This window comes from Trichoplusia ni, chromosome 23 (genome assembly GCF_003590095.1).
Source record: "Trichoplusia ni isolate ovarian cell line Hi5 chromosome 23, tn1, whole genome shotgun sequence".
NCBI lineage: Eukaryota > Metazoa > Arthropoda > Insecta > Lepidoptera > Noctuidae > Trichoplusia > Trichoplusia ni.
This window is the reverse complement of record NC_039500.1, coordinates 3,847,241-3,871,665: the sequence shown is the minus strand read 5'-3', so window position 1 is coordinate 3,871,665 and position 24,425 is coordinate 3,847,241. Positions and strand designations below refer to the sequence as shown.

Genomic DNA, 24,425 nt, shown 5'->3' with positions numbered 1-24,425 from the left:
AGAATATAATGTTTGTAATAAATTGCAGTAAAAACCTGTAGAATAACTTTGAAAGTTTAACTAGTGTTAGTTAATGAAAATAATTGGCAGAATATATTATCCAAGTTTGAGACGAAAGCAGAAGAAAAAAAACATGGTTCCCGGGCTTTTTTCTTTTCGTTGGTCAAAATTCATTTGAAGTGATAGATTCTCTTTTATTATTTAATAAATTAAAGTTTAAAATCTATCAAACGTTTTGTTAAATTTCCAAAACGTCATAAATATTTTTCAGCATTGCAACGTCACTCTGTGTTCTGTCAAGCAAAGAAAAATGTCAAGTTGCTTTGTGGTGTCGTATTTGTGTGCATAAATGTAATTTTAAAATAAAAATAACACTATTGATAATATAATGTGTGACAATGGCTTCGGTGAAAGTGGCTGTAAGGGTTCGCCCATTCAATCAAAGGTCAGTAGATATTATGTTCAGGAAAGTAGCGATTTCATCCTATGTTTTGGGGGAGTTAACGTATTGTGTGAAATAAGAATGTTTCGGTCACCCTGACGTCTATTATGCAGATAATTGGCTAATTTTCGTTACATTGTATGAGTACTAGAATAGTATAAGAGCTTATCTAAGTGAATACTTTGGTTAAAAGTCGTTAAAATACGAAACTCCTTCATGGCATTTGAAAGTGCAAAAAAGCAATGATGTCATGATAAATGACAATGACTTTCACGGTTCAGTTGCATTTAGAGCACAAACTGTACCTCGGTAATGCCGTTTAGATGAAAGTTGTCGAAATAATGTAAAAAAGTCGGCGACCTAAATAATCTGAGTAAATTACAGAGTGTTTATGTGTGGCTGGTGTAAGAATGTTTGTTTGTATGTTTGTCATCTCGCGGATTGTAAACAATGATGCGTGGTTGAGAGTTCGCATTTACAATGCGTTCTGTTATTGTTATTTTAAATTCCAGATGTATCTGAGGCTTCTTTATGGTTGACTGAATTACATGATAACTTGTGATTGAATTACTGTAATAGTAATATACGTATATAAAGTGTAGCTGCCAGTTATAGCATACAAATAAGTATAGGATAGATCAGAACCTTTATTATTTGCAATACATATGAGAAACCGTCAGAGCACAGCAGTGTACACTATGGCTGCATTAGAATATGTTAGAGAATTATAAAATTATAGTAAAAACAATAGATAATTCAATAACAACTAAAAAGTAAAAGTTAAATGTAACATAAGTTATTTACAGTTCATTTATAGTTTTAGTTAAAAATATACATTTTCAAAGATTTAATTTTTATAAAAACATAGTATAAAAAGAAAGAAGAAACACTTATTTGCATAGATTCTCATCATAACATCATCTGAGCTTATTGCGTATGCATATTAGCTTATTTAACTCCATATCACTTGTTGAGTATCCACTCAACAGCTAGGACCTCAGAACAAAATGAAATAAAAATAGTGATGAAGTAATATAATCCAACAATATCCTAAAAAGAATATCCAGTAGGTGTGATATAAGGTGCTACTGTAACACCATCTGATTCACACGGCCAATCAAAACAAAAACATAACATTTAGTATGATAACTATTATTATTACTTACGATAACTTGTGACTCACTGGCTATCAATATTTATATATTTATTAATGAGTATTATTATCATTATATTACTTGGTTTAATTATAATTTGATGACTGATATGGTGAATTTCTGAAGGTCGTATGAAAGTGCTGAGCTTGTCCAGAGCACCTGGTTTGTGACAGATCATTCTGTTTAATAATTATTAATTTTTTCGAGGCTTTGTTCTGATTTTTTACTCATGCGTATGTATCGGGAGTGCAGACTAGTTGCGGACACAACTAATGTCCTTAATCGTGAGCTGATGAGCGGGGTCCCGAGTCGAATTTATTAGATTTACATACACAAGGACACCAAATTAGAATTAATATTGGTAGAACACTTAAAAACGTTTATTAAACCGGAATTAAACCTGCAGCACATCCCACACTGTTGGCAGATATTTTTTTTCTTTGATATGATAAATATAACTATAGTAAGTTTTATCAGGTTTTTTTAGTAAATTTTCGATACAACTGGATAACATTTTATAGTATTTTGTTATTGTTACAGAGAAAAGGACATGGGCGCGAAATTGATTGTCCAGATGGAGGGCAAGAAAACAAGATTGCTCACTGTGAAAGTAAGTACATTATGTAAAATGATTCATAACAAAGCAGCTCTATAGACTTACAAAAGTTAAAAAAAATCGTAAGCACAAAAAGAGGATTACCTCAAGTTAAGTTCGTAAATTTATTATTACACATTGGTTTACTGTAAATGAAACCGTTACGCCTATAACTAAACGGTTAATTTTACGCTAATTTATGTAAAACAAATACATTTACTCGTTATATGAATTTAATAATTCTATCTGGGTTAATCTAACTGACTTCTCCGAGAAATGTCGGAAACTCGAAGCGAACCGTAATGGCGTGCGATCAACCGTACTCTACTATTTTCCTTTTTAATACCCAAGCTATCACCATTCTTACTTTGGTAAACGAAGATTAAAATCTTGTTAAAATAAAACAAATATTCGTTTCAGTTATAGTTATGATGCGGTACGTTACACAAAACCTATGAAACTCGTACATTCGTATATTGTACCGGTACTGCCTGTGTTATGAGTCACCGACGTGGTACGGCTAAGCAATCCTCAAGGCTACGCCAAGATGTTATTTAGCCGCTCGCTAACGTTACTATAATGCCGTACTTAGACTGGGATTTGGGGTGATCTATCCAAGGTCATTGTGACGATTTGAGTTCTTTAGGAACTCTATTAAGGCACTCCCGGACATATTAGGTATCTTTTACTATTATAACATCTCTCAGTCAATCACCAAGTCCGAAAGTAATAGAATTGTAACAGTGTGACAGCAGACCACACTTATAAGTAGAGCAACGTCTCCATAACTTCAAAAATTTAATTCTTAATATTAAGCCCTCAAGCCAGACCTCCAGTCTAGTAATTATAAGCGTTTATTTTTCTTTTTAAAACGATAATTTCTTAGAAGAAAAAGATCATACGTAGTACCGTACACCGTATCATTTGTGATTGACAGCGAAATCTATCTGCAGACAAATCGTTGATACCTTATCTCGCGTGGTCCATTATCTATGTAGAGCAGCTGTTGACAATAGTATTACATAAAATCACAATAACTTCTCCCCATCACAGTCAAAGCCGCGGAAACTTAGAAATAAGAAAACAGATCCACACTTCGTTCGTTTTACTGTAGAGTTCCTATAGCTATCTTGAATCTTCTATAATCAGCATCAGATCAGCTCCAAATCTAGCTATGCGTCACGGAATTAATAAATGATAGATAATTTAATTTGCAATATTTACATGCATGCAAAATCTCAGCTCAGCCGGAAACCTATAAATTTAAGAAACAAAAACTAAATAAAAGGTTTAACCTGTTACATACAGTCATTCATAAAATGTTCATTGAAATCGGCATTGAAAGCAGACAGTTATTTCAACTTATTGAAACGCAGGTTTTTACTGTTCACCGGAGGGTTTAGCGAAAGAGCCATAGCAAGAATTCGAATTGTGGATTGGTATAGGTCACTACGCCAAACACACTGTAGGCGAATTGTCGCGGGTTCGACCCCCACGAATACCTACTCCTAAATGTTTAGTCCCGCGACATAAGCATTAACCTCCGTAATACGGGAGTCACTTTCGAAAAAAGAAACATATAACAATAGTAAATAGGCTCTTTAGTCACCTACGTTTTTTGCCGGTCTCTGTAAACAAAAAACAAACAAAAACTAAGACTTTTTGTCCAAGATCCGTCTGTATTAGTCATGTGAGCGTGCGCCAGCTCCGGTCATCTTCGGTAATTGTCCATTACACACCGCCATCGGTCGCGTGCTTCACGCAATTCGCCGCTATTATGTCAGTGCGTGTTGCTATTCTAAATATTCAGATTTTGCGTAATTCGCTCCTAATATACAGCGAAACGAAATGGTCAGCTACGGTGTTCTATTTCTCAAAGGTACGATTGGATACGACACCTTACTGAATGCAAATATAATTAATTTGAATACGCTACATTTGTTTAATAAATAGCCAACGTAACAGTATAGTTACTCAAATAGTAGAGTTTCTAATTACAGCGATCAGTTAGCCAATATTAAGGTAACAAGTCCAATAAGATAAGCATCGTTACTTAAAATAGCTTTAATTACCTTCCTAATGATTGCGAAACGACAATAATTTGCGATTTCTCTTCAATTGGGAATCAATTTCATTACGAAATAAGTATTGTCAATATATTTTCTTAAATTGCAAGAGCGTCTTATCAGAGAGTAGAGACGTCTGAAACCATTCTCCCGTTGATAATTCCAAGGCATTTGAAATGGTTAGTGTGAAAATTGGGTCACAAAAATGTCTGGAGCCAGCTGGGACGTAGCAATAAATGCAAAGAGGCTACTTTAAAAACGTCCCGCTGTAATTTCGTAACATAGTGAATATTCTTACGTTACTTAATACTGGCGTTTCGACCTTGTTTAGTTTCTTCCATATAATGTCTACATTGAATGATAAACTATTTCCCCATATCTAGTACTAGCTGTTGCCCGGGACTTCGTCCTCGTGGGTAGAAGATATAAGTTATGATTTATACCTGCCCTGTTTTTTTTACTTTTTCCATTGTATCTTCACTCCTATTAGTCGCAGCGTGATGGTTTATAGCCTAAAGCCTTCCTCGATGAATGGTCTATTCAACACAATATTTTTCAATTTGGACCAGTAGTTCCTGAGATTAGCGCGTTCGAACAAACAAACTCTTCAGCTTTATATATTAGTATAGATGGACTGAAAAAATGTCATGCAAGCTAAGAAGATAGCATACCGCATTCAAATGCATGCATGCGGCTGCAGAAAAAGCCAAACTTTTCAAAGTCACTCGGTTATTCTACGAAACTACGAATAAATCCATGGAATTGTGCCAACTAAGCAGGAACACGCGCCCCTATTGTGTAAAAGTTTTTAATATCTGGTTTAGCATGGAACAAGAGGTGGGTTTTTTGCCTCTAGAGTAAAGTTTTCATCGATTGTTAATGTAATTACGAAGCAATACCGTCTTTCCGTTTCCGTCATCCGTTCTTTCACAACTAAAATGAATAATCGAATGATTATTAAAATTTTGTATGGGCAAAAAAAGACACAAGGGAACTGTTTGCCATGAAACAGATGTCCACACAGGCAAAACCGCGCGCGTAAGTTAGTGATTCATTTAAGGTTGGGAGAAATTAGCCAAATTTCAACATCCACGCAGCTGAAGAAAGTGTTTCTTTATCTTAAAATTTCGTAAAAGCAATCTAAAAGCTACCATATCGTAATAAAAATTATAGAAGTAATAAACGTGAAGGTATATGCATTTCGTGGTCCCTATAGCACACCATGATACGGATACTTACACTTATCCACTCCGGAATCTGTGTCGATAATCGCAGCTGACGTAACGCGTTCGTGACGTCACGCGTCGCTTCGAGGCTTTTCACCTCGCTAATGACGTCTCGAGCTTCAATTCTCTCGGTCAGACTACGAAACGATTTAGAATGGGTTTTAAATGAAATTTTCTGAATAATATTATTATAAACATTAGGTATTTATATCATAGTAATACAGTAATACAATAAACCTACCAGTTTCTGATGGGTATGGTTCTTTCCATTTAATGATGTATTGAGCCTGAATTGGTTATTTAGGCTTCTTGCGTGATGGCAGTTCTAGAGATTTCCTTACGATGTTTTGCTTCACAGTTTAATGTAACTAAGAAAGTCCATAGTGCTTTGGAAAAGTCCCTATAATACTTGCCTGCATTTAACTTCGTGTAAGTTTGAATTCAAGAAACAGCTCTCCTTAGCTAATTTAGAAGTTAATGAATAGATAATGATCATAAATGAATAGAGAAGAGCCGAACTAAAGTCGGCAACCCGTAATCAACTACTATGATAATTATAACAATAAATTAAGATAACCGGAACCAACAGGTGTTTCAACATTTATCAATAAATGACAAACTTTTCAATTACCTACTTTGTGCGTGTGTAGCGATCATTAAATTCCAAAGTACGGCAGTCATAAAAAAGAAACTTTAAATTGCTAAACGGTAACAGACAATATTATGATAACTTTGTTATTTATGTTGATAATATTATTTGTTACTGCATAACCGTCTGGTTGTTGATATTTTCTTTATTACTCACAGAAGAATACACAATGTTCTGTGACACAGTCGTTGAGCGGCTTGAACATACGAGGCATGCCAGTGCGATGCTGCCTGTTATCACACGCTTGCTCAGAACTATCTGGTTCTCCTGGAATCAGGGTTCTCTCTCTTGTTTTATATGCGAAAAAGTGGTACTGACTTTGGAAGAATTTTAATAACTATAATATATTTTTTAAATTTGTCTAAAAACACTGGTTCAGACTTTGCTTTTATGTAAAACGTATTTGTGGAATTGTTACTTTCGTTTTATTGATTTTATACTTATAGCTGATTGTTTTTTTACTTCTAGAATAGCAAAGAACAAAACGATGGCACCCGGGAGAAGTACAAGGACTTCACATTTGACCACTCTTACTGGTCGTTCGCGCACGAGGACAGCCAGTACGCGTCGCAGGAACAGGTATGGTACTCATCTGATAAAATAGTAAGAGAAAATATACTTACTAGGTGAAGTAACTTTGTCATTGGAAAATGTTCCTTATGCCTTTGTATTACAGGTTACAAGTCAATATGAAATGTAGTGTGCGAATTAAAGTGCTGTTTACACCTATGTATTTATTGCTCACAGCATATACCCTGACTCGCTCATTAGGTCTGTGTTGTAATCGCAAAACAATCAAGATATAGCTACCTGAGTTCAAGCCAACCTTGACAATTTTCTTGTTCAAATCACCTTTTACGGGTTTACCAAGAAAAAAGAGTTCTAATGTTAATCAAATAAGGTTGATATTCATAATTCCCTGCTGTGATGTGTAAATTATTGGTTTGGTTACAGGTGTTCGCCGACCTGGGCCTGGACGTGATAGACAGCGCCTTTGAGGGTTACAATGCGTGCGTGTTCGCGTACGGACAGACGGGCAGCGGGAAGACGTTCACTATGATGGGATCTAATGTATGTACGGCTTTGACTATGCGAGATAAGATAAAATAAAATACTCTAGTACTGCTACTATATGGCCCAGAACAGAGAATCAAATAAGGATTTAGGGGAGGCCGACAGTGAGACACAGTGGGCTAGGTAAAAAAGTGTTGCTACGACTTTCTTTGCTGAATTTATCTGAAAATTGTTCTAAATATGCCTCAATAGTGGTTTACACATAATTTAGTGTAGTAAATGACTGCCACGCCACTATGCCAGTAACGTGATAATTATTATATGTGTTACTTAATGTGTGAATACAACGCAAATATGAATCAGTTGCAGCATACATAACATTCACCTTTTATTGAACACTGTCACTTTCATTCAAAATACAACAAGGATTACATAAAAAATAACATTCGACTTCAACTGATTCATAACCTCTTTCCCTTGAATCCAGGAATTCCAAGGCCTAATACCTCGTATCTGCCGGCACCTGTTCTCCCGGGTAGCGGCCGGTAAGGAGTCGGGCGCCTCCTACCGCACGGAGGTCAGCTATCTCGAGATCTACAACGAGCGGGTCAAGGACCTGCTAGCCACAGACGCTGGACACTCGCTCAGGGTCCGAGAGCATCCCAAACTGGGACCCTATGTGCAAGACCTGTCCAAGCATTTAGTGTCGGATTATGATGATATTCAGGTCAGTTTACCTTCGTTTTCAACCGACTGCAAAAAGGAAGAGTTTATCAATGCGTATTTTTTTTTATGTTTGTTGCTTCATAAATTTAGACTGGATGAACCGATTTCGTGATTATTTTCTTAATTTAACGTGAAATAACTGTCATTTGGTCCCATGAAAATTTCATCAGGTATGGCGCAGTCCGCACTAGTTTTTATTCGGATTCGGTTGTATTTTTTTCTTGTTACAACAATATTATTTAATGGCAAAATTATTTATAAGAGCTTTTTCGAGATTATAATTTTGTGTCACTGGAAAAAATGCCTGCCCTTACCATAAAAAAGTCAGTTCAGTAAGTCCCGTATCGCCCTGCGCAGGAGTGCATGCACCGCGGCAACCTGCACCGCACGACTGCGTCGACGCAGATGAACGATGTGTCGTCTCGCTCGCACGCCATCTTCACCATCACGTTCGTGCAGGCCAGTTACCTGCGCCACAACAACATGCCCAGCGAGACAGTATCTAAAGTCCATCTGGTGGACCTGGCTGGAAGGTATAATACGAAAACCTTTTCTTTATATAAACAACTTTCTAGTGCTCCGATTAATACATAGGTCCATTTTTGCGCGGAAATCTATTTTGAAAACCAATAACTTTCCTTTTCTTCTCAAATCCTTCAAACAAATAATAGTTAATAAAATAACGTGTTGTTAATACGTCCAGTGTAACGTGTTGATCACAGACAGGTTAGAGTACAGTTCATTTGGATGGGTGACCATTTATTTTGTAACGGGCTGAGGAGGTCGATTAGGCAGTAGCTTCTTTTACACTTTACTGGTACTTAGCTGCATCCGGTTAGACTGGAAGCCGACCCCAACCCGATTGAGAGAAAGCTATGTTGATGATGTGATGACTCCCGATGTGTATTGATACAAGTGTGTGTGTGTAGCGAGCGCGCGGACGCGACGGGCGCGACGGGGCAGCGGCTGGTGGAGGGCGCGCACATCAACAAGTCTCTCGTCACGCTTGGGTCTGTCATCTCCGCGCTGGCGGACTCCAGCCAGCCCTTAGAAGGTACACATCTCTTGTTATTGCTAATAAGATTCTTGAAAAACAACGAATTAAAAAGCGGCACTAAAAAAATAAAAATGACCCTTGACCCTTACCTGACATGTAATTTTTATAGATTGGCTTAGTACTAACGTAGCTTGGGAGTTTTTTCCTCCGTCGCTACGTCATACATGTAAATCGCTGTTTTTGCTAGTAGACTTCAAACAAGTATCATCTGAAAAGCAAACTTTTCCCTTACAACTTAAGATTTATTTTCGCAGTGCGCGCGCAAAAGGGTGCGAAGAAAGTGTTTATTCCGTACCGTGACTCTGTACTCACGTGGCTTCTGAAGGACTCACTCGGAGGAAACTCGAAGACTATCATGATAGCAGCAGTAAGTAACACATTAAATGCAATAACAGTTACGTTCTGTTGTCTTAGGATTATTACTTAAAAAAAAGACTTCCTCGTTAATAAATTAATTCCGTCGCGTGGATTTTCACAAAATTTCAAGTCACATGCACTGTGACGAATCAAATCCAAACAACAACAGACAAATCGTAATCTTTACCTCCAAATATATTTAATCGTAACTAACACACTATGCGAGACTTGCCAGATAATTCTGCAATGACAGTATTTAAAATCCATAAAAAAATTATGAAAAATTGCGTTAAGTGGGATTAAACACGCTTCTTTGAGGTTGATAGAAAGTTACAAAAAATCACTTGCGACTTGTCACTTCCTTACTTTTTAAAGATAACATCTTCGCGAAGGCTTGTACAAATGCCACCTATATACCAGAACAGCTATTAAGATTCGTGTTAATTGGCTAGATATCGCCGGCGGATTGCAACTACGGCGAGACGCTGTCGACGCTGCGGTACGCGAACCGCGCCAAGAACATCATCAACAAGCCGACCATCAACGAGGACCCCAACGTCAAGCTCATCCGCGAGCTGCGCGAGGAGATCGAGAAGCTGCGCGCGCAGATAGCACACGATACGGTAACTATACCTCTCATAAATAAATACCTCCCCTAAAATGTGAGTGGAGTTAAGAGAGGATAACAGTTGTGTCGGACTTTCCCAAAAAAACGCCTGAATAGACCTTATAACTGGTACAATGACTACATTTGTATATTATTTTCCGGATAGTCTGCTTTTTCCACTTGTCTTTCTTATGAGTTTCTTGTTTGGGGAAAATGGTTTACAGGAATACTACTTCATCGCTGACGTTTGTTTTCTGTTTGGGACAGCTTGGGGGTTATTTTACCCATTGGTTAATAGCCAGACGGCAGACATGTGCAGCCTATTCCAACTTCAAAATGACACAAATAATTTCCTTACAAATTTAACTAGGACGATTTTGTCGCAGGATCCTATCGACACGGAACCAGGTGTACTAGCAACACTTCAACGCAAGGAAGCTCAAGAGAAGGTCCTGACAGAGAAGTGGACGGAGAAGTGGCGCGAGACGCAGCAGATCCTGCAGGAGCAGAAGGCGCTCGGGCTGCGCAAGTCGGGGCTGGGCGTCGTGCTGGACTCCGACATGCCGCACCTGGTGGGCATCGACGACGACCTGCTGTCCACCGGGGTCACGCTCTACCATCTCAAGGTAAACTATTGTAGAACGAGCTGTAAAGGTACATAGAATCAAGCTACCTCTCTTACTTCATTTAGACTTAAAGGTCGCTCTCCCATGTTCAGTGGTCAAGGAATCAAAGAATTTATGTTGTTGTGCTGCAGTTCACATGTAATGTAGGTGGTTTATATTCATCTGAACAATCTCCGTTAGCGGTCTTCCACACGACCCCCCCGCCGATAAAAAGCCGACGTGTCGCTTGCAGAAGTACACCGCCAACATCCTTATGATGTTTGGCGGCCCTTTGCCTTAAGGGCCTTCAGGGCAGGTATCATGGGCCACCACGCGTTTTCAAAAGCGCCCGAAACTGGTCTGGCCTGGACGTACCGTGCCTTGGTTCCGCCGACAGTGTTCAAGATACTATTGAGTTCTGTTTGCGTCAACCTACCCCGAGAGAAACTTTGCTGACCGGGCTCTAATATTTTTATAGCAACGTCCCGGATGGTAATCTTTAGAAACCGAAAGCTCCCTATCATTACCTTTCCGCAAAACGACGAGCTTGTCGTCCAGAAACGTGTCCAGAAGACTCACAGAAGACTCCACAAGACTCTCCTCACATTTACCAACCACACACGTCGGTTCTGAGCCAGCAGCACGCCAAGCATGCTTAACCATGCAGGCCGTGGTTCCATCGATCCCCGAGGCTGTGTTAGGAAATTCCCTGACTATGCTCTCCATCACCTGAACGGATGGAGGGGGCGACGGATCGTCGTTCAGGCACAAAGCCTTGTGTGTCCATCCGGAAGTTTCAACCCCGCGATAAGGTTTAAAGGGGTGCGAAATCTTCCACTGGCTGCACGATAAGGACCATGGGTCTTCGTTGCTGGACTCGGCAAGCTTCCGGAAGAAGTCGAGTTGCGCCTTCTCCATCTCCGTTCAGTTTTTGCTGCGGCTGTCATTGCCCTTTGAACATCTGTGCGCATTATCTGTATCCGTTAATCTTAGCGTGTGTGGTGCAGGAGGGCGAGACGGTGATCGGCAGCGCGGAGTACCGGCCGCTGCCGGACATCGTGCTGAGCGGCGCGGCGGTGCTGCCGCTGCACTGCCGCGTGTCGCTGGCGGGCGGCACGGCCACGCTGCTGCCCGCGCCCGGCGCGCAGTGCTGGCTCAACACCGTGCTGCTGGACGGGCCCGCCAAGCTCAGCCAGGGTGAGCACACACATTATATACTAAGGCCAACGAGACGAGATAAAAAACGTAAACAAGCGCACTGTTACTGAGTTACATGGCGATACCGGGGGATTATTATCCCTGTCCTTATGACTCGTACGCGCATATAAGGCGTGAGTTGGTCGGTGACAGCTGTCGTTATGTGTTTCTTGGTACTAGAAAGCAGTCAGTACGGCAGTTGTCAACATTTGGTCCGCCATTCCTTAATTTTTGTCAAAATTCGAAGTTTATAATAGTTTATTCAAATAAAATAAATAAATAATAAATAAATAAATAAATCCTGGGACAACTCACACACGGTTATCTGATCCCAAGCTAAGCAGAGCTTGTGTTATGGTAACCAGACAACTGATAAACTTACTTATATATTTCTAAATACATACATATTATAGATAAATTACACCCAGACACCAGAACAAATGATCATGCTCATCACACATCATTTGTCCTGGGCGGGAATCGAACCCACGACCTCCGGTATAGCAGTCAGGGTCACTAACCACTAGACCAACAGGCCCGTCATTATTCAAATAAAAATGACATGAACGCCTGAAAATTTATTTACATTCTTTATCTCAACTGGTTAGTCTTACTATACATACTCTAGGTCTCTCACAGCCTCATGTGTATGCGGTCCCAATGATCAACGTGAAGCGCAGTTCATATTGCACTTAACCTGTGAAAATATCGATGAATCGCAACACTACGCAACAGACGTATCTATTTTATCACGATGGATGTTTTTTTTTTACATGCTTTACAGTACTTTTACGCAATATCTCGAATCAATTTTCAAAAATATTCATAATACACAGTAGAATACAGTATAGTATTGTTAACAGGTTGCATTCTCTTGCTGGGTCGCACGAACATGTTCCGCTACAACGACCCCGCGGAGGCCGCCAAGCTGCGGCAGGAGGGCAGCGCGTCCGTCATGAACCTGTCGCGCCTGTCGCTGCTGTCCTGGTCCACCACCGACCTGGCCGCCAGCACCGAGAACCTCAACACCACGCTGTCGTGAGTAACCGAAATACACATCCGGAATGACGACTTTTTGTCGGTTCTTGAAATGGAAGTTTAGCTGCATCCAGAGTCATTAGATTTCTGTTGACGTTTCTAAAATATAATAATTTTAGACGTGCAAAAAAGTAATTTCGTGCTTTCCCTCTTCAAACACTAAATCTGGATTAAAATGCTGTCAGCAAAATTTTTTTTTCAGCTCCTCATCTACTGATAATTTCAATTTCTGGAGTACCCAAGGTTTTCTTTTGGAAGAACTTTTTCTGTCTTGGAGAAAGTTCCCCATTAACGGGATAATTTGTGTGACACAGAGACCTGGAGAGCGAGATCCGTTGCGAGCGTATCGAGGCGCAGCGTGCGGAGCTGGAGCGCGAGCGGCAACAGTTCCTGCTGCAGCAGGAGGAGCGGCAGCGGCGCTGGCACGCCGAGCGCGAGGAGCTGCTGCAGGCGCAGCGGAAACTCGACGAGGTCAGGCACGCGATAGCACCTTACATGAGTACTAACATGTTTAGCACCTATCAATATATATTTTTTAAACCTAAATCCCCTAAACCTTATTTGCGGCAAATGTGGCGTGTAATGATTTCACTCTCTCGTGATATACTTCCTAGCTCTACTTCTAGAATGTGGAATTCTAGAATGTGTGAATTCTGGAATGTGGATGTTGACGCTTAGGGTGGGATCACACGAAATGTCGGATTTAGACTTTGAAACAGGGTCCTGGTCTTTTCCTTTGGAAGAACACTAGAAATGGCAATTCAAGTGACTTTGACCCCTCCCCCCCAGGAGCGGCAGGCCATGGAACGCGAGTACGCGGCGGCATGCCGGCGGCTGTCGGGCGACTGGCGCGCGCTGGAGCGGGGCTGGACGCAGCGCCGCCGCGCGCTCCGCTGCCGCCAGCGCGAGCTCGCGCAGCGCACGCTCCGCCTCAGCGCGCTCAGCGACACGCACCGCAACACGGTGAGCGACACTGCACTGTACATACTACAGCAGAACCACACCTCGCCACAGCTGGACGCACGGAGGTGACAGCAGTCATGAGGTCTGTATGTAAATCATATCCTCATTCGACATTCGTTACTGTTTCGCCAGCTTCCCATGAGCTACGATACATCCCTCACCCTGTTATTACCAATAAACCGTTAGCCTAAAAAATAGAAGCGTCTGCACGCGCCCAAGGGTCGAACCAAGTTGGTTACCTCTAAGGGGCGCATCCGCGACTTCGCAAGTTGTGAGAAACTGGCATTATTAGATAGACGCTAGCGGAAGTGAGTACTGCCGATGATAATTATAAGAATGCCGTTTTGATAGGACAGTAGTTTATGAAACGCATGATTCATACACGATTTCATTTCTTGTTTTGATAAATTTTGAAATACACCAATATTTTGATAATTTTTTTATATTGCATGTTCAACGTATATGTCATTTTTAATATTACACTTAGTACAAATTCTATACATACGTCACGTACCTAAAGTAGAAAATCGGACAAAAAGTAGGTTTCATCCGATGAAGTAGGCAACTTCCAAAGTAATGTTAAAATAGCAAAAAACTCAACACGCGGTATCCATTAGGGGCTTATCTACGTAGGAAATACTCGATCTAAGTGTATTCCAACAGTTGTACGCCACTCGTTCTCATTTCACGCTGCGTTTTTTTTATCAGTTTTGCTAAATGGAAAGTGTAACAGTCGGTATCTGGCAGTAAGATATAATTACACTTTTACGTCATTATGTGCAATCACCGGTGTCGTTGTCCTACATGCATTATCTACTAGTGTTACTCGAAACATTATTGTAACAGTTTACTCACGCGCGATCTTGGGGGGACTCGGGATTCCTTGGCTAGTTGTAGTGTTGCTCAACAGAAATGTCCGCGAAAATATCGTTACCTTTGTTGAAATGTTTTGATTAAATAATTAACATAATTGAGATCAACATTTTATTTTATAAAGCGCATATAAACTTCGTCCTATTATATTTCTGACACACACCGGACAAAGACAATAGTAGAGTCAAAACAAAAATTAAGAAAACAAAACCCTTAACTAGACTAGACTAGGCTTAAATATCAATTATAATAAGCTGGCTTTGCTGATACATTTCAGTCAGCCCCTAAAGAAAAACAAATGTAAATAAATCAGTCAGTCAAATATACCACAAAAAAATCAGGTAATAAATATATGAAAAATACACCACGATTTAGATTCTGAGGACTATTCACCTCCAGAAATGATTAAATAAAGAAACTCAAAACTCAAACTCATTTTCATAATTAAAACATACATTTTCACACAACTCATAACATTCTCCTTCAAATGTCTTCGAGAATATTCAGTAGTGCAATAGTGCTTAACAATGTAATTATAGTTTTTATTTAGTGTTTCCCACTGTCTGCTTTAGTAGCAGCGCGGTGAAGCGTGTGTTTGTTTGTGTTGTGCTCATTACAGACGTGCTTGCCATGTCCATGTGGGTAGGCGAAGCTATTTATATTTTAATTTTCTTTGGAGCTCTGGATTTTTGGGATATGTCGATAAATGTTCATGCCTGTCATTTGTTTAGTTCGTGTGCTGTGGTTGTGTTAATGTAATGTTTACGATGTTAGCTCGCAATCAATATTTCAGTATATTTTCTAAAAGCAAAAAAGAAACATTTTAAGTCAGTTACTTTATATTTCTCTTTCACTATTTCAGCCTTAAACTTCCGTTTTATTAAGACAATAAGCAATTATGCACACGTGCACTTTATATTTGATTATTTTTCAGAAATAAATTGACTAAAGCCCAACATTTTTAACTAGTCGTTATGTCATTGTGATAAAGTCCAGAGCTTCACGTTATATTTTGGTTGCGCCGGGTGTAGGCAGAGAGCGAGGAGGGCCGCGTGGCGGAGCTGCGCGCGCGCGTGGCCGACAAGAGGGCCGCGCTCGACGAGTACGTCAGCAGCACTGCCCGGGAGCTGCGGGACAAGTACCAGGTAAGAGAGAGAGAGAGACGGACAAGAGAGAGAGATAGGGCGACTTACGAGTGTTAACACTTGTTCAGTCTTTTACGAAATGTATACTCCCGCATTCAAGAATTAAATCCCTGTGTGGCGGAGAGTTTCCTGAACATTTAAGTCACATGCAAAAAGGATACCCATTCCTGGATCAATCATTTGTTTCCCGGTACACTTACGGGGTCACTTGGTCGCCTTAGAGGGTTCGAAGTGGTGACCTCACACCGACCGCCAAAATGTATACATTGTTTCTTGTCCTGAAATTGTATTGAATGGAAACCAGGTGACATAGTAACTTGATATTGCATTAATCCACACCAACGACTAACACAAAAAAAATACTTTTTCAGTATTAAGTTGGAAGTTCAGACACTTCGTTTTAATTGCACATCATAAATATTTGAAAACTAAGTGAATTTAATGTACAAGAATAAAAAAATACATCAGTTTGTGTGTATCCTAATCACTAATTAGGATCTAACACAAACGACCTTCAGGCAAGCAAAAAAACAAGCTTATAAACAATGTCAAATTAAAACAGTTGTATGCAGAATAAATTAATTTCAATAGGTATAAGATAAACTCAACCAATCTATTGTTTTTAATATTAAAATACATTTAAATAAGTTTTGATGCTACAGAGAATAATGGCATTAATAATCAATCACGAGACTGAAGAGAGATTATAATGTAAAGATAAAGGAATAAGAATGATCTCGCCATCTCTCTCATTTCCTGCTTTGATAATTAAGACTTCATACTACGGTCTGGGTCTGCACTGTCAATATGTCAATATGGATGGTGATTTGTATTTCTTATTATTAATATTGCTTTAACTGACATAATAACTCGTTTTGACGTGAGGGTCAGTGTGCCTACCGCCATCGGTATGTGTTGAATTGCTTTGCATTGCCGCGCACCTACTAAATAGGGGTTGTTCGTTGGTTCAGGTTAAGTCAGTTAGAGTCTGCCACTACTCTCTTCCTCCCCCGAGGAGGTGGGTGTCTATGAGGACTCCGTGTCTAACCAAAAAAATTGTGCCAACCGCCACGTCTTGAACTAATTGCTGGTGAGGAAGACAGATATCGCTCTACGACGTGCGTTGCGCTGTCACGCTTCGACAACCATAAAAATATTGCTTTAAGACGTTTTGGTAGACCTGTCTCTCTTCAAAGTTTCTAAATACATATATCAAGACTGCTGGTTCGGGAAATTGCATGGCATGTTAGAAAATTTGTTTGTTTTATACTTAATTAGTTAGTTTGTTATGCATGGCATTATAATAATAGTACTGAATCATAACTCCTAGTTTTTTCTTTTATCTAATTGATTTTTGTAGGTACTTGGCATTATGGCCAGAAATCGTTGTAGGATAAACGTGTTCCCGCTTTTTTTTTCAGGGTTACAAAATTACTAAGGAAGTATGGAATTCTGGAGTAAAAAATAAACCAAATATATGATCTTAATGTATTTATCACAGAGCTCGACCCCCAGCCCGGACAGCCCCGCGTCGGAGACCAGCACAGAGAGTCTGATGCACCTGCTGCAGCAGTGCGAGCCAAAGGTCGCCTCCAGCATCAAGGATACCGTCGAGAGACATGTGAGTTACTTCAGCGGATACCAATAAGTTTATCTATAAAGTTTAATCCATTCTGCATCGCGATCACCTTCCATCTTCCTCTTCATAGGCCGAGCGCCTATTTGATGACGCCACTCGGTGACTCTTTGCGTCAGAAATAGACAAAGGTATAAAAACTGCATTGTGAAACATTTCAGACGCTTTTGACACTTATTATTGGAATCAAAACAAAATCTGCTAATATTTAAAAAAAAAAACGACATCCGCGCTAAGTAATTTAATCCTTGTGTCGCGGGGGGTTTCACAAATATACAATTCAAATGCACAATGACACCAACTATAATATAATCTTAGGACCCTTTTAATTTTAAAATATTTTCCGTGGTGCTCTTAGCAGCTGGAACTAATTTAGTTTATCAGCTGTAGCGTACATCTTCCTTTTGTCTCCCGTTTGCCGTCAAGTGAACTGGAAAATATTTTTCCTAGTCCTCCTATTTACTACTTCTGATTAATTTCGATGCAGTTTCCAAGACAGTAAATCGTTTCCCTGGGACACGCCAAGCTAAGTGCTTGGTGGTTTTTGTCTGGTTTACTAGTGTTACAATGATGGGTATGTGTGGTGGGCTTGCCCACTGTGGTCCAACTACCGACCAAAGGTCTCACCACTCTCTATATTATTAACTTATTACGTATATTATTATACATACTAGAAAAAAGAACTGGTAGAGTTAGAAGAGGAGCTACAAACTCGAGTGGCGTCCGTCGCATCGCACCGCGTGAAGATCGAGAGGCTGCAGGCGGAGCTGGCCCTGCTCAGCACCCAGGAGCTGGGCTTGAAGCATGCGCTGGCCTCTGATCTGGGACCTGGCGCTAACCGGGGTGAGTGCACAATAGAACATGATTAAATAGCATGTATGTGTTAAAGCATAGCGTAACCAAGTCTACCGTCTCTTTGCATTTAAGTTTGTGGAAGTATCGGCCTCATTCTTTAAAGGTTAGTAGTGTCTATGGGTAGGGCTGGCCTAAGGTTCTGTTGAAAAAGGTTAGCCTGGGGATTTTTAAGGGTGCCGTTACCGAATCGTTAAAACGGAACCTTAATACTAAGGCTCCGCTAGCTATCCGTCCCTTATTATGGACTATCTCATGAACCGTAACAGTTTGATAGTTGAGATTATATATTTCTGTTGCCGCTACGAAACAAATAATAATGCATGTATGCATAAGTTTTTTTTATTTTCATTTTTCGTTACATACGTATCTCTATGACTCGCACTTGATAGTTAATTTAAACTTTTATCAAAATTTCATACTGTGAAAGTAAGTAAATAAGAAATTAGGATACAATTGAAATATATAAAAGAACAACTGTCTGTGACATGCGTTGAGTGTGCGGTATGTGTGGCAGAGGGCGCGGCGGAGGCGGTGTCCCCGCAGGCGGTGCAGCGCAGCAAGTCGGAGCTGGTGCTGCGCCGCACGCCGCGCGAGGCGCTGCTGCACCCGCGCGCCGCCGACACCGACACCGACGCCGACCACTACCAGCACGGGAGGATCAAGTGAGCACACACGCATACACTAACACATAGCCAAGCTATACTTACCGCCAGGGATCTTGAGCGCTGACCTTCACCCTTTTGTGGTATGAAGTGCGGCGCGGAGCGTACTAAAGTGCAGTGATTGTCCCGCAGCGCATCGCGTCATAGCCATCATGAGGGATTCGTTCTTTGATGCAGTTGCATGCAACTCAAGATTGGCGTTTTATTTTGTCATAAGTGTATGATGCGCAAAGCAAACCCCACTCTTGCGCTGACCGCTCAAGATCCGTGCCGGTAACTAGACAACTGCACAAGTTAATCAACAGATGATGTGCGAGGTTGCGTACTGCGTAGCAGGGGATGTGTTCGTACGGAACCAATAGAACCGCTTCATTTACCTCGCCTGGGCCAGCACAGCTCTTGGAAACGGCTCAGCGGGCATCCTCGCACGATACATTTCCATCGCACATCTCTGGTGGAAATGCATCCTAATCCACGCTTGATACCTTCGATACATGTATGTTATAACGAGTTCCTCCGTATTTCGGAAGGCACCTTAAATTATAGGTTCCGGCTGTTATTCATAATTTTTTCACGGTCGTTACGGGAGGTTAGAAGCTAAGTTCACGTTTTTAAAGTTACATTTACTTGTTTAATCATTCGAAGACACAACAGATTCAGAAATGTAGTGATTAAATTGGATTTGACATAACGTCTTGTTCAATACCTTACTTGTAAGGCCCAGCATTGGAAGATTCTTGTGATATTCTCGTGTTATTATTTTAAAAACAATTCTTACATCTATCCAAGTTCCTTCTTGAATAATGAATGAAAGAAGGCTTTGTTTAAATAGAAATATATGTAAACTCGAATAGCGGCTGTGATGTAATGAATTCTCTTTCATTGAAAAATTCCTTTGAATTGTTTGAAAAATGTCACTTTATGCAATTCCTGGACGCGGGATATTCTTGAACTTTGAATATCATGAATAAAGCGCTCCGAGGCTACTCATTCTAGAATCGATCGTCGACATTGCACCATCATTATAATAACTTACTTTGGTGAGGTGAGGTTAAAGTTGTCAATAACGTTTTACTCTCGCGTATTTATTGGAATGCCCGATATTATCGTCGCCCGTTGTTATCGTCGTCGTTGATTTCATCAGTCTGAAATATATATTTTTTAATCAAAATGATGAAATTAATCATTGTGTCGCGGGGGTTTTACTAACATTTAAGCCACTTGAAGAAAACAATTCCAGGCTCATAACAAGTATACGTGGATAAAAACACTCGCAGCCTGTACGGAACCCATGACACGTCGCACACATTGGGATAGGCTTGTTGACCTACACCATTAAGCTATCCACGCAGTCGATTCCTCGTATTAATGTGAGAGTTGTCCGCGCAGTCTGAGCCTGAGCCTGGACCCGCTGGCCTCCCCGCACTCGACGGAGGAGTTCCACACGGCGTCGTCGTCGCCGAAGCGCGCGGAGTGGCCGCCAGTGGAGGCCGCGCCGGCCGAGCGCGAGCCCGTGTCGGCGGCCGCGCCCGCGCCCGTGTTCCGGCTGGGCGCGCGACACGTGCCCCGCGCGGACGACAGCGACGACATGTCCAGCACCGAGGACTACCACAAGGTAACATAGAGCAAACCTTGTTTTTATACAAATTGGTTCTAGAGAATAAAAATCTAATATTTTGTTTAATCATATTAAAATGTAATATATTTTTAGCCGCGAATAGTGGAAGGTCAATCGTCGAGTTCAGTTGAGAGATCGCCAGAAGAACGACAGCAGAAGTCCAAGTACAAGAGGAGACTACCAGGTAATAATTTTTAGTTTTTGCTTTTTTCGATTAAAAACAGGGTTAAATGTATAGGATGACATGTGCATTTCTAAAAGTATGATTTTTTGTAGTAGTGTTCTATTTCTATATGGCACATATTTTGCCAAACCGCCAGATACCAGAGAACCAGTTATACCGTTCATCTTATAATGTGCAAGAACGGCGTAAAACAAAAGTGATAAAAATCAATTGTTGTTGTATAGGCGAGCGCGCGGGCGGGCGGCGGCAGGTGACGGAGGTGGAGGCCCTGCGCGCCATGCAGCGGCTGTGCTCGCGCATCGCCTCGCAGAAGATGCTCGTCATCTCCTCGCTCGAGAACGACTGCTCCAAGGAGGAGCTCAACCGACAGATCGCGGTCACTACTCAACTATACTCTAACAATATACTTTAACTGACAATCTTTTTATTACCAATCTTTGCCTTGAAGCTTGTTCTCAGCTCGAAATTGGTTTTAGTAACTTCATACATATTTCTCCCAAAGAAAGCTAATAATTAAAGCATTTCTACGATTTAATAGCGAACTAAGCGCAAGCATGGTAGAAAGAAAATTATTAATAATAGCTCAAATACATCTAATTTAAAAGCACAGCAAAATATGCCCCATACACAGGTACTACAAGAGCTACAAAAGAAGTACGTTCGCCTCGAGATGGCGCTGCAGTACTCGTTCTTCGACAACCAGTCGCGAAGGCCGATGATGGTGACCCCCATACAGGAGACGCCGTCGCTCACGCTGTCCGAGTCCGACATGCACGTGGCCACCGATAACGACGACCACGAGAACGGACTGGTCGACCCGCTGCTGCACAGGTAACCCACATAGCAGACTGGTGACGGCAGGAATGTGAAAAATTATGTACCTACCTTGTTTTTTAATAGGTAAAAAATATTATTTGTTGATGGAGAGTATTCTCTTTGTGATCCAGGATGTCAGCCAGTTTTGTTTCAAGTGTAATATAATACAAACATACAGATTTTTTTTATAATATGCGTCTGATGGTGGCAGGCTAAAAGAGCAAGAGCTGGAGGGTTCGGACAACGTGTCGACGTCGAACGACGAGCTGCCGTCCGAGCCGCACGAGCCGCACGAGCCGCCCTGGGAGGACCCGCTGCGGCGCCTGGCGCGGGCCGACCGCACTGACCGGCCCGACAGGCCCGACCGGCCCGACAGACTTGACCTCATCGACCGCATCGAGTGCAACACGCTCGAGTCTTCCCTGCCTGTCAGTACCACTATGTTGTGTGTATATTGATATTTTACACAGCATTGAGTGATCAATTTTTATTTACTTGTGATATTTTTTCCCAGGACCCCACAATATGCGCTGGACTGCTGCATCCGATAGACTTTAGTAAGTTACTTTTTATATTACCTAATATAGTGTCAATGTAATTTGTTATCTCGGAGTACACGTCCCCCCCTCCCCCAGGCCAGGTGGTGAGCATCCCGGGCTGGGTGACGCGCGGCGCGGGCGCGGGCACGCACCACGAGTACGAGGTCCGCATCGCGCTGGGCGGCTGTCGCTGGCTGCTGCTGCGGCGCTACCGGCGCTTCCGCGAGCTGCAGCAGGCGCTGCGGCGCGGCTACGGCGCGGGCGTGGCGGGCGGCGCCTTCCCCGCGCGCACGCTGTGGCCGGGCGAGGCCACGGCCCGCGCGCGCCGGCCGCAGCTGGAGGCCTGGCTGCGCCGCGTGCTGGCCGCCGCCGCGCAGCACCCGCGCTGCCCCTTCCGCGAGCCGCGCCCGCTCACGCGCGACGCGCTCGTGGGCTTCTCGCCCTTCTTCCGCAAGGGCGTGTTCGAGAGCGGCAAGTGCGGCACGGGATGATGCCGCGCCGAGCCCGCCACGTGGCGCGCGCTGGCGCGGGCGCTGCGGGCCGCGGGCGCCGCGCTGCTGCACGCGGCGGCGCTGCTGGCGCTGCTGCTGTGCCGCGCGCTGCTGGCCCCGCGCCGCGCCCGCCGCGCGCGCTGACCGACACACAAAGGGATGTCCTTTATCACTGTTTTGTTATGCGCTCCGGGCGTCTCGCAGGTGAGCAACATACCGAGTTTACATTGCCTGCTCAATTTTAAATTACGAAACATTTGAATGTTACCTAAATTCGTAGGCTTAGCAATTTTTAATAATTTGATGTTGTTCTGATGGACATCGCGTGGAGACAAGTATGAGCCTCCCCGATCGGCAAAACACTGAGATATTGTTGGTGTACGAGTGTCGTCTCACACCACGCCCTCGTTGTAACGTCTTCCAATCATAGAGGTACCAACTAATATACGACTGATTGTGTTCATTAGGCCTAATTTAAGTACACCGTAGTGTACTGATAGCCGACGCAAGCGTGTTACATCACGCGCGTAACTCCACCAAACTCGGTTTGTGTTCTGTGAGACGCCTACAGTATGTTCTAGAAAGTTCGTTTGGTCCGTGTTTATTAAGCAAATAAAACACCACCCTCTAGTTATTACATTAATTCCATATATTTGAATATTTCGATTTTTTATGTTAATTTATTTAATACGTGTTATTCTGTTGACATATCATTTTTATATTATAATTGTTTTGTCTGTATATTGTGCAATGATTAGTTTAAGCTGACCTTCGATTCCGTTTTCGTTACTAAAGGACATACCCCGATTTTACAGTTAGAGACACCTTTCAATAAAAATGATCAGATTGTGGCAACACTGCATGCCAACATTCAATGCTGAAAGCACACACTATAAGTTAGGTGTGCCATATTACAAAAAATATATATATGTCATGTACTCTCGAAACGTATTTTAGTGCCTTTTTAGCCCAAAATAAGTAGAAAGAAATCTCTGTTACTTAATGTTAAGTATCATTAGTAGTAAGTCGTTCTGTCTGTCCACAAAACGGTGTCTCTATATGTAAGAAGACATGTATAAAGGATCCAAAATTATACTATATTTTTGTACGTGGCGAGTTCTAAAATGACCTTTATCCCCTTGTAATAAGGCGAAGTGATAATATAGTGTTAAAATTGTAACTAGCAGTGCAGTGCTGGTTTTATTTAAGATTTAAATGCACAAGTTTTTAGTTTAAATTGTAGTGTTATTGGCTAAAAGCAGTTTATAGTACGGTCTGTGTTACAGCCAACTAATAACCTAACTATGATCATAATTGATTGACTGTGACGTCATACTGTTGATAATATTTGCTACTTGACGAATATCATTGCCTTGAAAAGTTAATTTATTTTCAGAAACCTTTCTTAAACAAATGAAATTTTGTTCTAATTATTGAAATTCTAAGTATTTTCTGACGAAGTAACCTGCCCTTCAAATATTTTATTTTTAATTAATGGAATCATTATTCTTATACTAAAGTCACAATACTTCATCTGGTCAAAGGTATTTGGCTATTGTCAAACAAATAATGTGAATGATACATTAATTATATTTTTTCTTACTAAGATATTGAAATATTACTGATTTTGAACGAACATCAAATCGGACTAACAAACCACGATAGAATTCGTTCAGAAATAGTTTTATGTAACATGATTCAATGGTTATTTTGTATTTATGTTAGATAGCTTTCTAACCTTCCGCCACTTTTAAAAGTAATATTTACTTCAGTTTCGTGATGAAGATATCTATATGTAGGGTAGCCAGGTCGCCAGCAAGTTGAGCCGGACATTCAGGAAAAAGACCGGACTCTACATTGTCACGGTTTTGAGTATTTCATGTTTATGACAAAAATAGTTAGTAAAGATT

General features: G+C 41.4%; 1 protein-coding gene across 1 annotated transcript; it reads left to right on the top strand.

Moving 5' to 3' along the window:
- The first annotated feature begins 285 nt into the window (after positions 1 to 285).
- LOC113504789 (kinesin-like protein Klp98A) lies at positions 286 to 22,549 on the top strand. Its single transcript, XM_026887232.1, has 25 exons — positions 286 to 445; positions 2,137 to 2,206; positions 6,601 to 6,711; positions 7,087 to 7,203; positions 7,634 to 7,873; positions 8,230 to 8,405; positions 8,802 to 8,926; positions 9,184 to 9,296; positions 9,739 to 9,909; positions 10,280 to 10,519; positions 11,506 to 11,695; positions 12,559 to 12,733; positions 13,048 to 13,204; positions 13,523 to 13,696; positions 15,601 to 15,714; positions 17,216 to 17,335; positions 18,025 to 18,193; positions 18,720 to 18,867; positions 20,257 to 20,482; positions 20,579 to 20,669; positions 20,894 to 21,045; positions 21,301 to 21,500; positions 21,697 to 21,913; positions 22,000 to 22,042; positions 22,121 to 22,549. The coding sequence occupies exons 1-25, from the start codon at positions 399 to 401 to the stop codon at positions 22,513 to 22,515; spliced, it is 3,981 nt and encodes a 1,326-aa protein (XP_026743033.1). The 5' UTR covers positions 286 to 398; the 3' UTR covers positions 22,516 to 22,549.
- Positions 22,550 to 24,425: the final 1,876 nt, after the last annotated feature.

Excerpts from the sequence above, each read along its gene's own strand:
- LOC113504789 (XM_026887232.1), top strand. The coding sequence starts at position 399 with ATGGCTTCGGTGAAAGTGGCTGTAAGGGTTCGCCCATTCAATCAAAG. Across the intron at positions 10,520-11,505 it reads TCACGCTCTACCATCTCAAG|GAGGGCGAGACGGTGATCGG; the intron begins GTAAACTATTGT and ends TGTGTGGTGCAG. Across the intron at positions 18,868-20,256 it reads TACCAGCACGGGAGGATCAA|TCTGAGCCTGAGCCTGGACC; the intron begins GTGAGCACACAC and ends TTGTCCGCGCAG.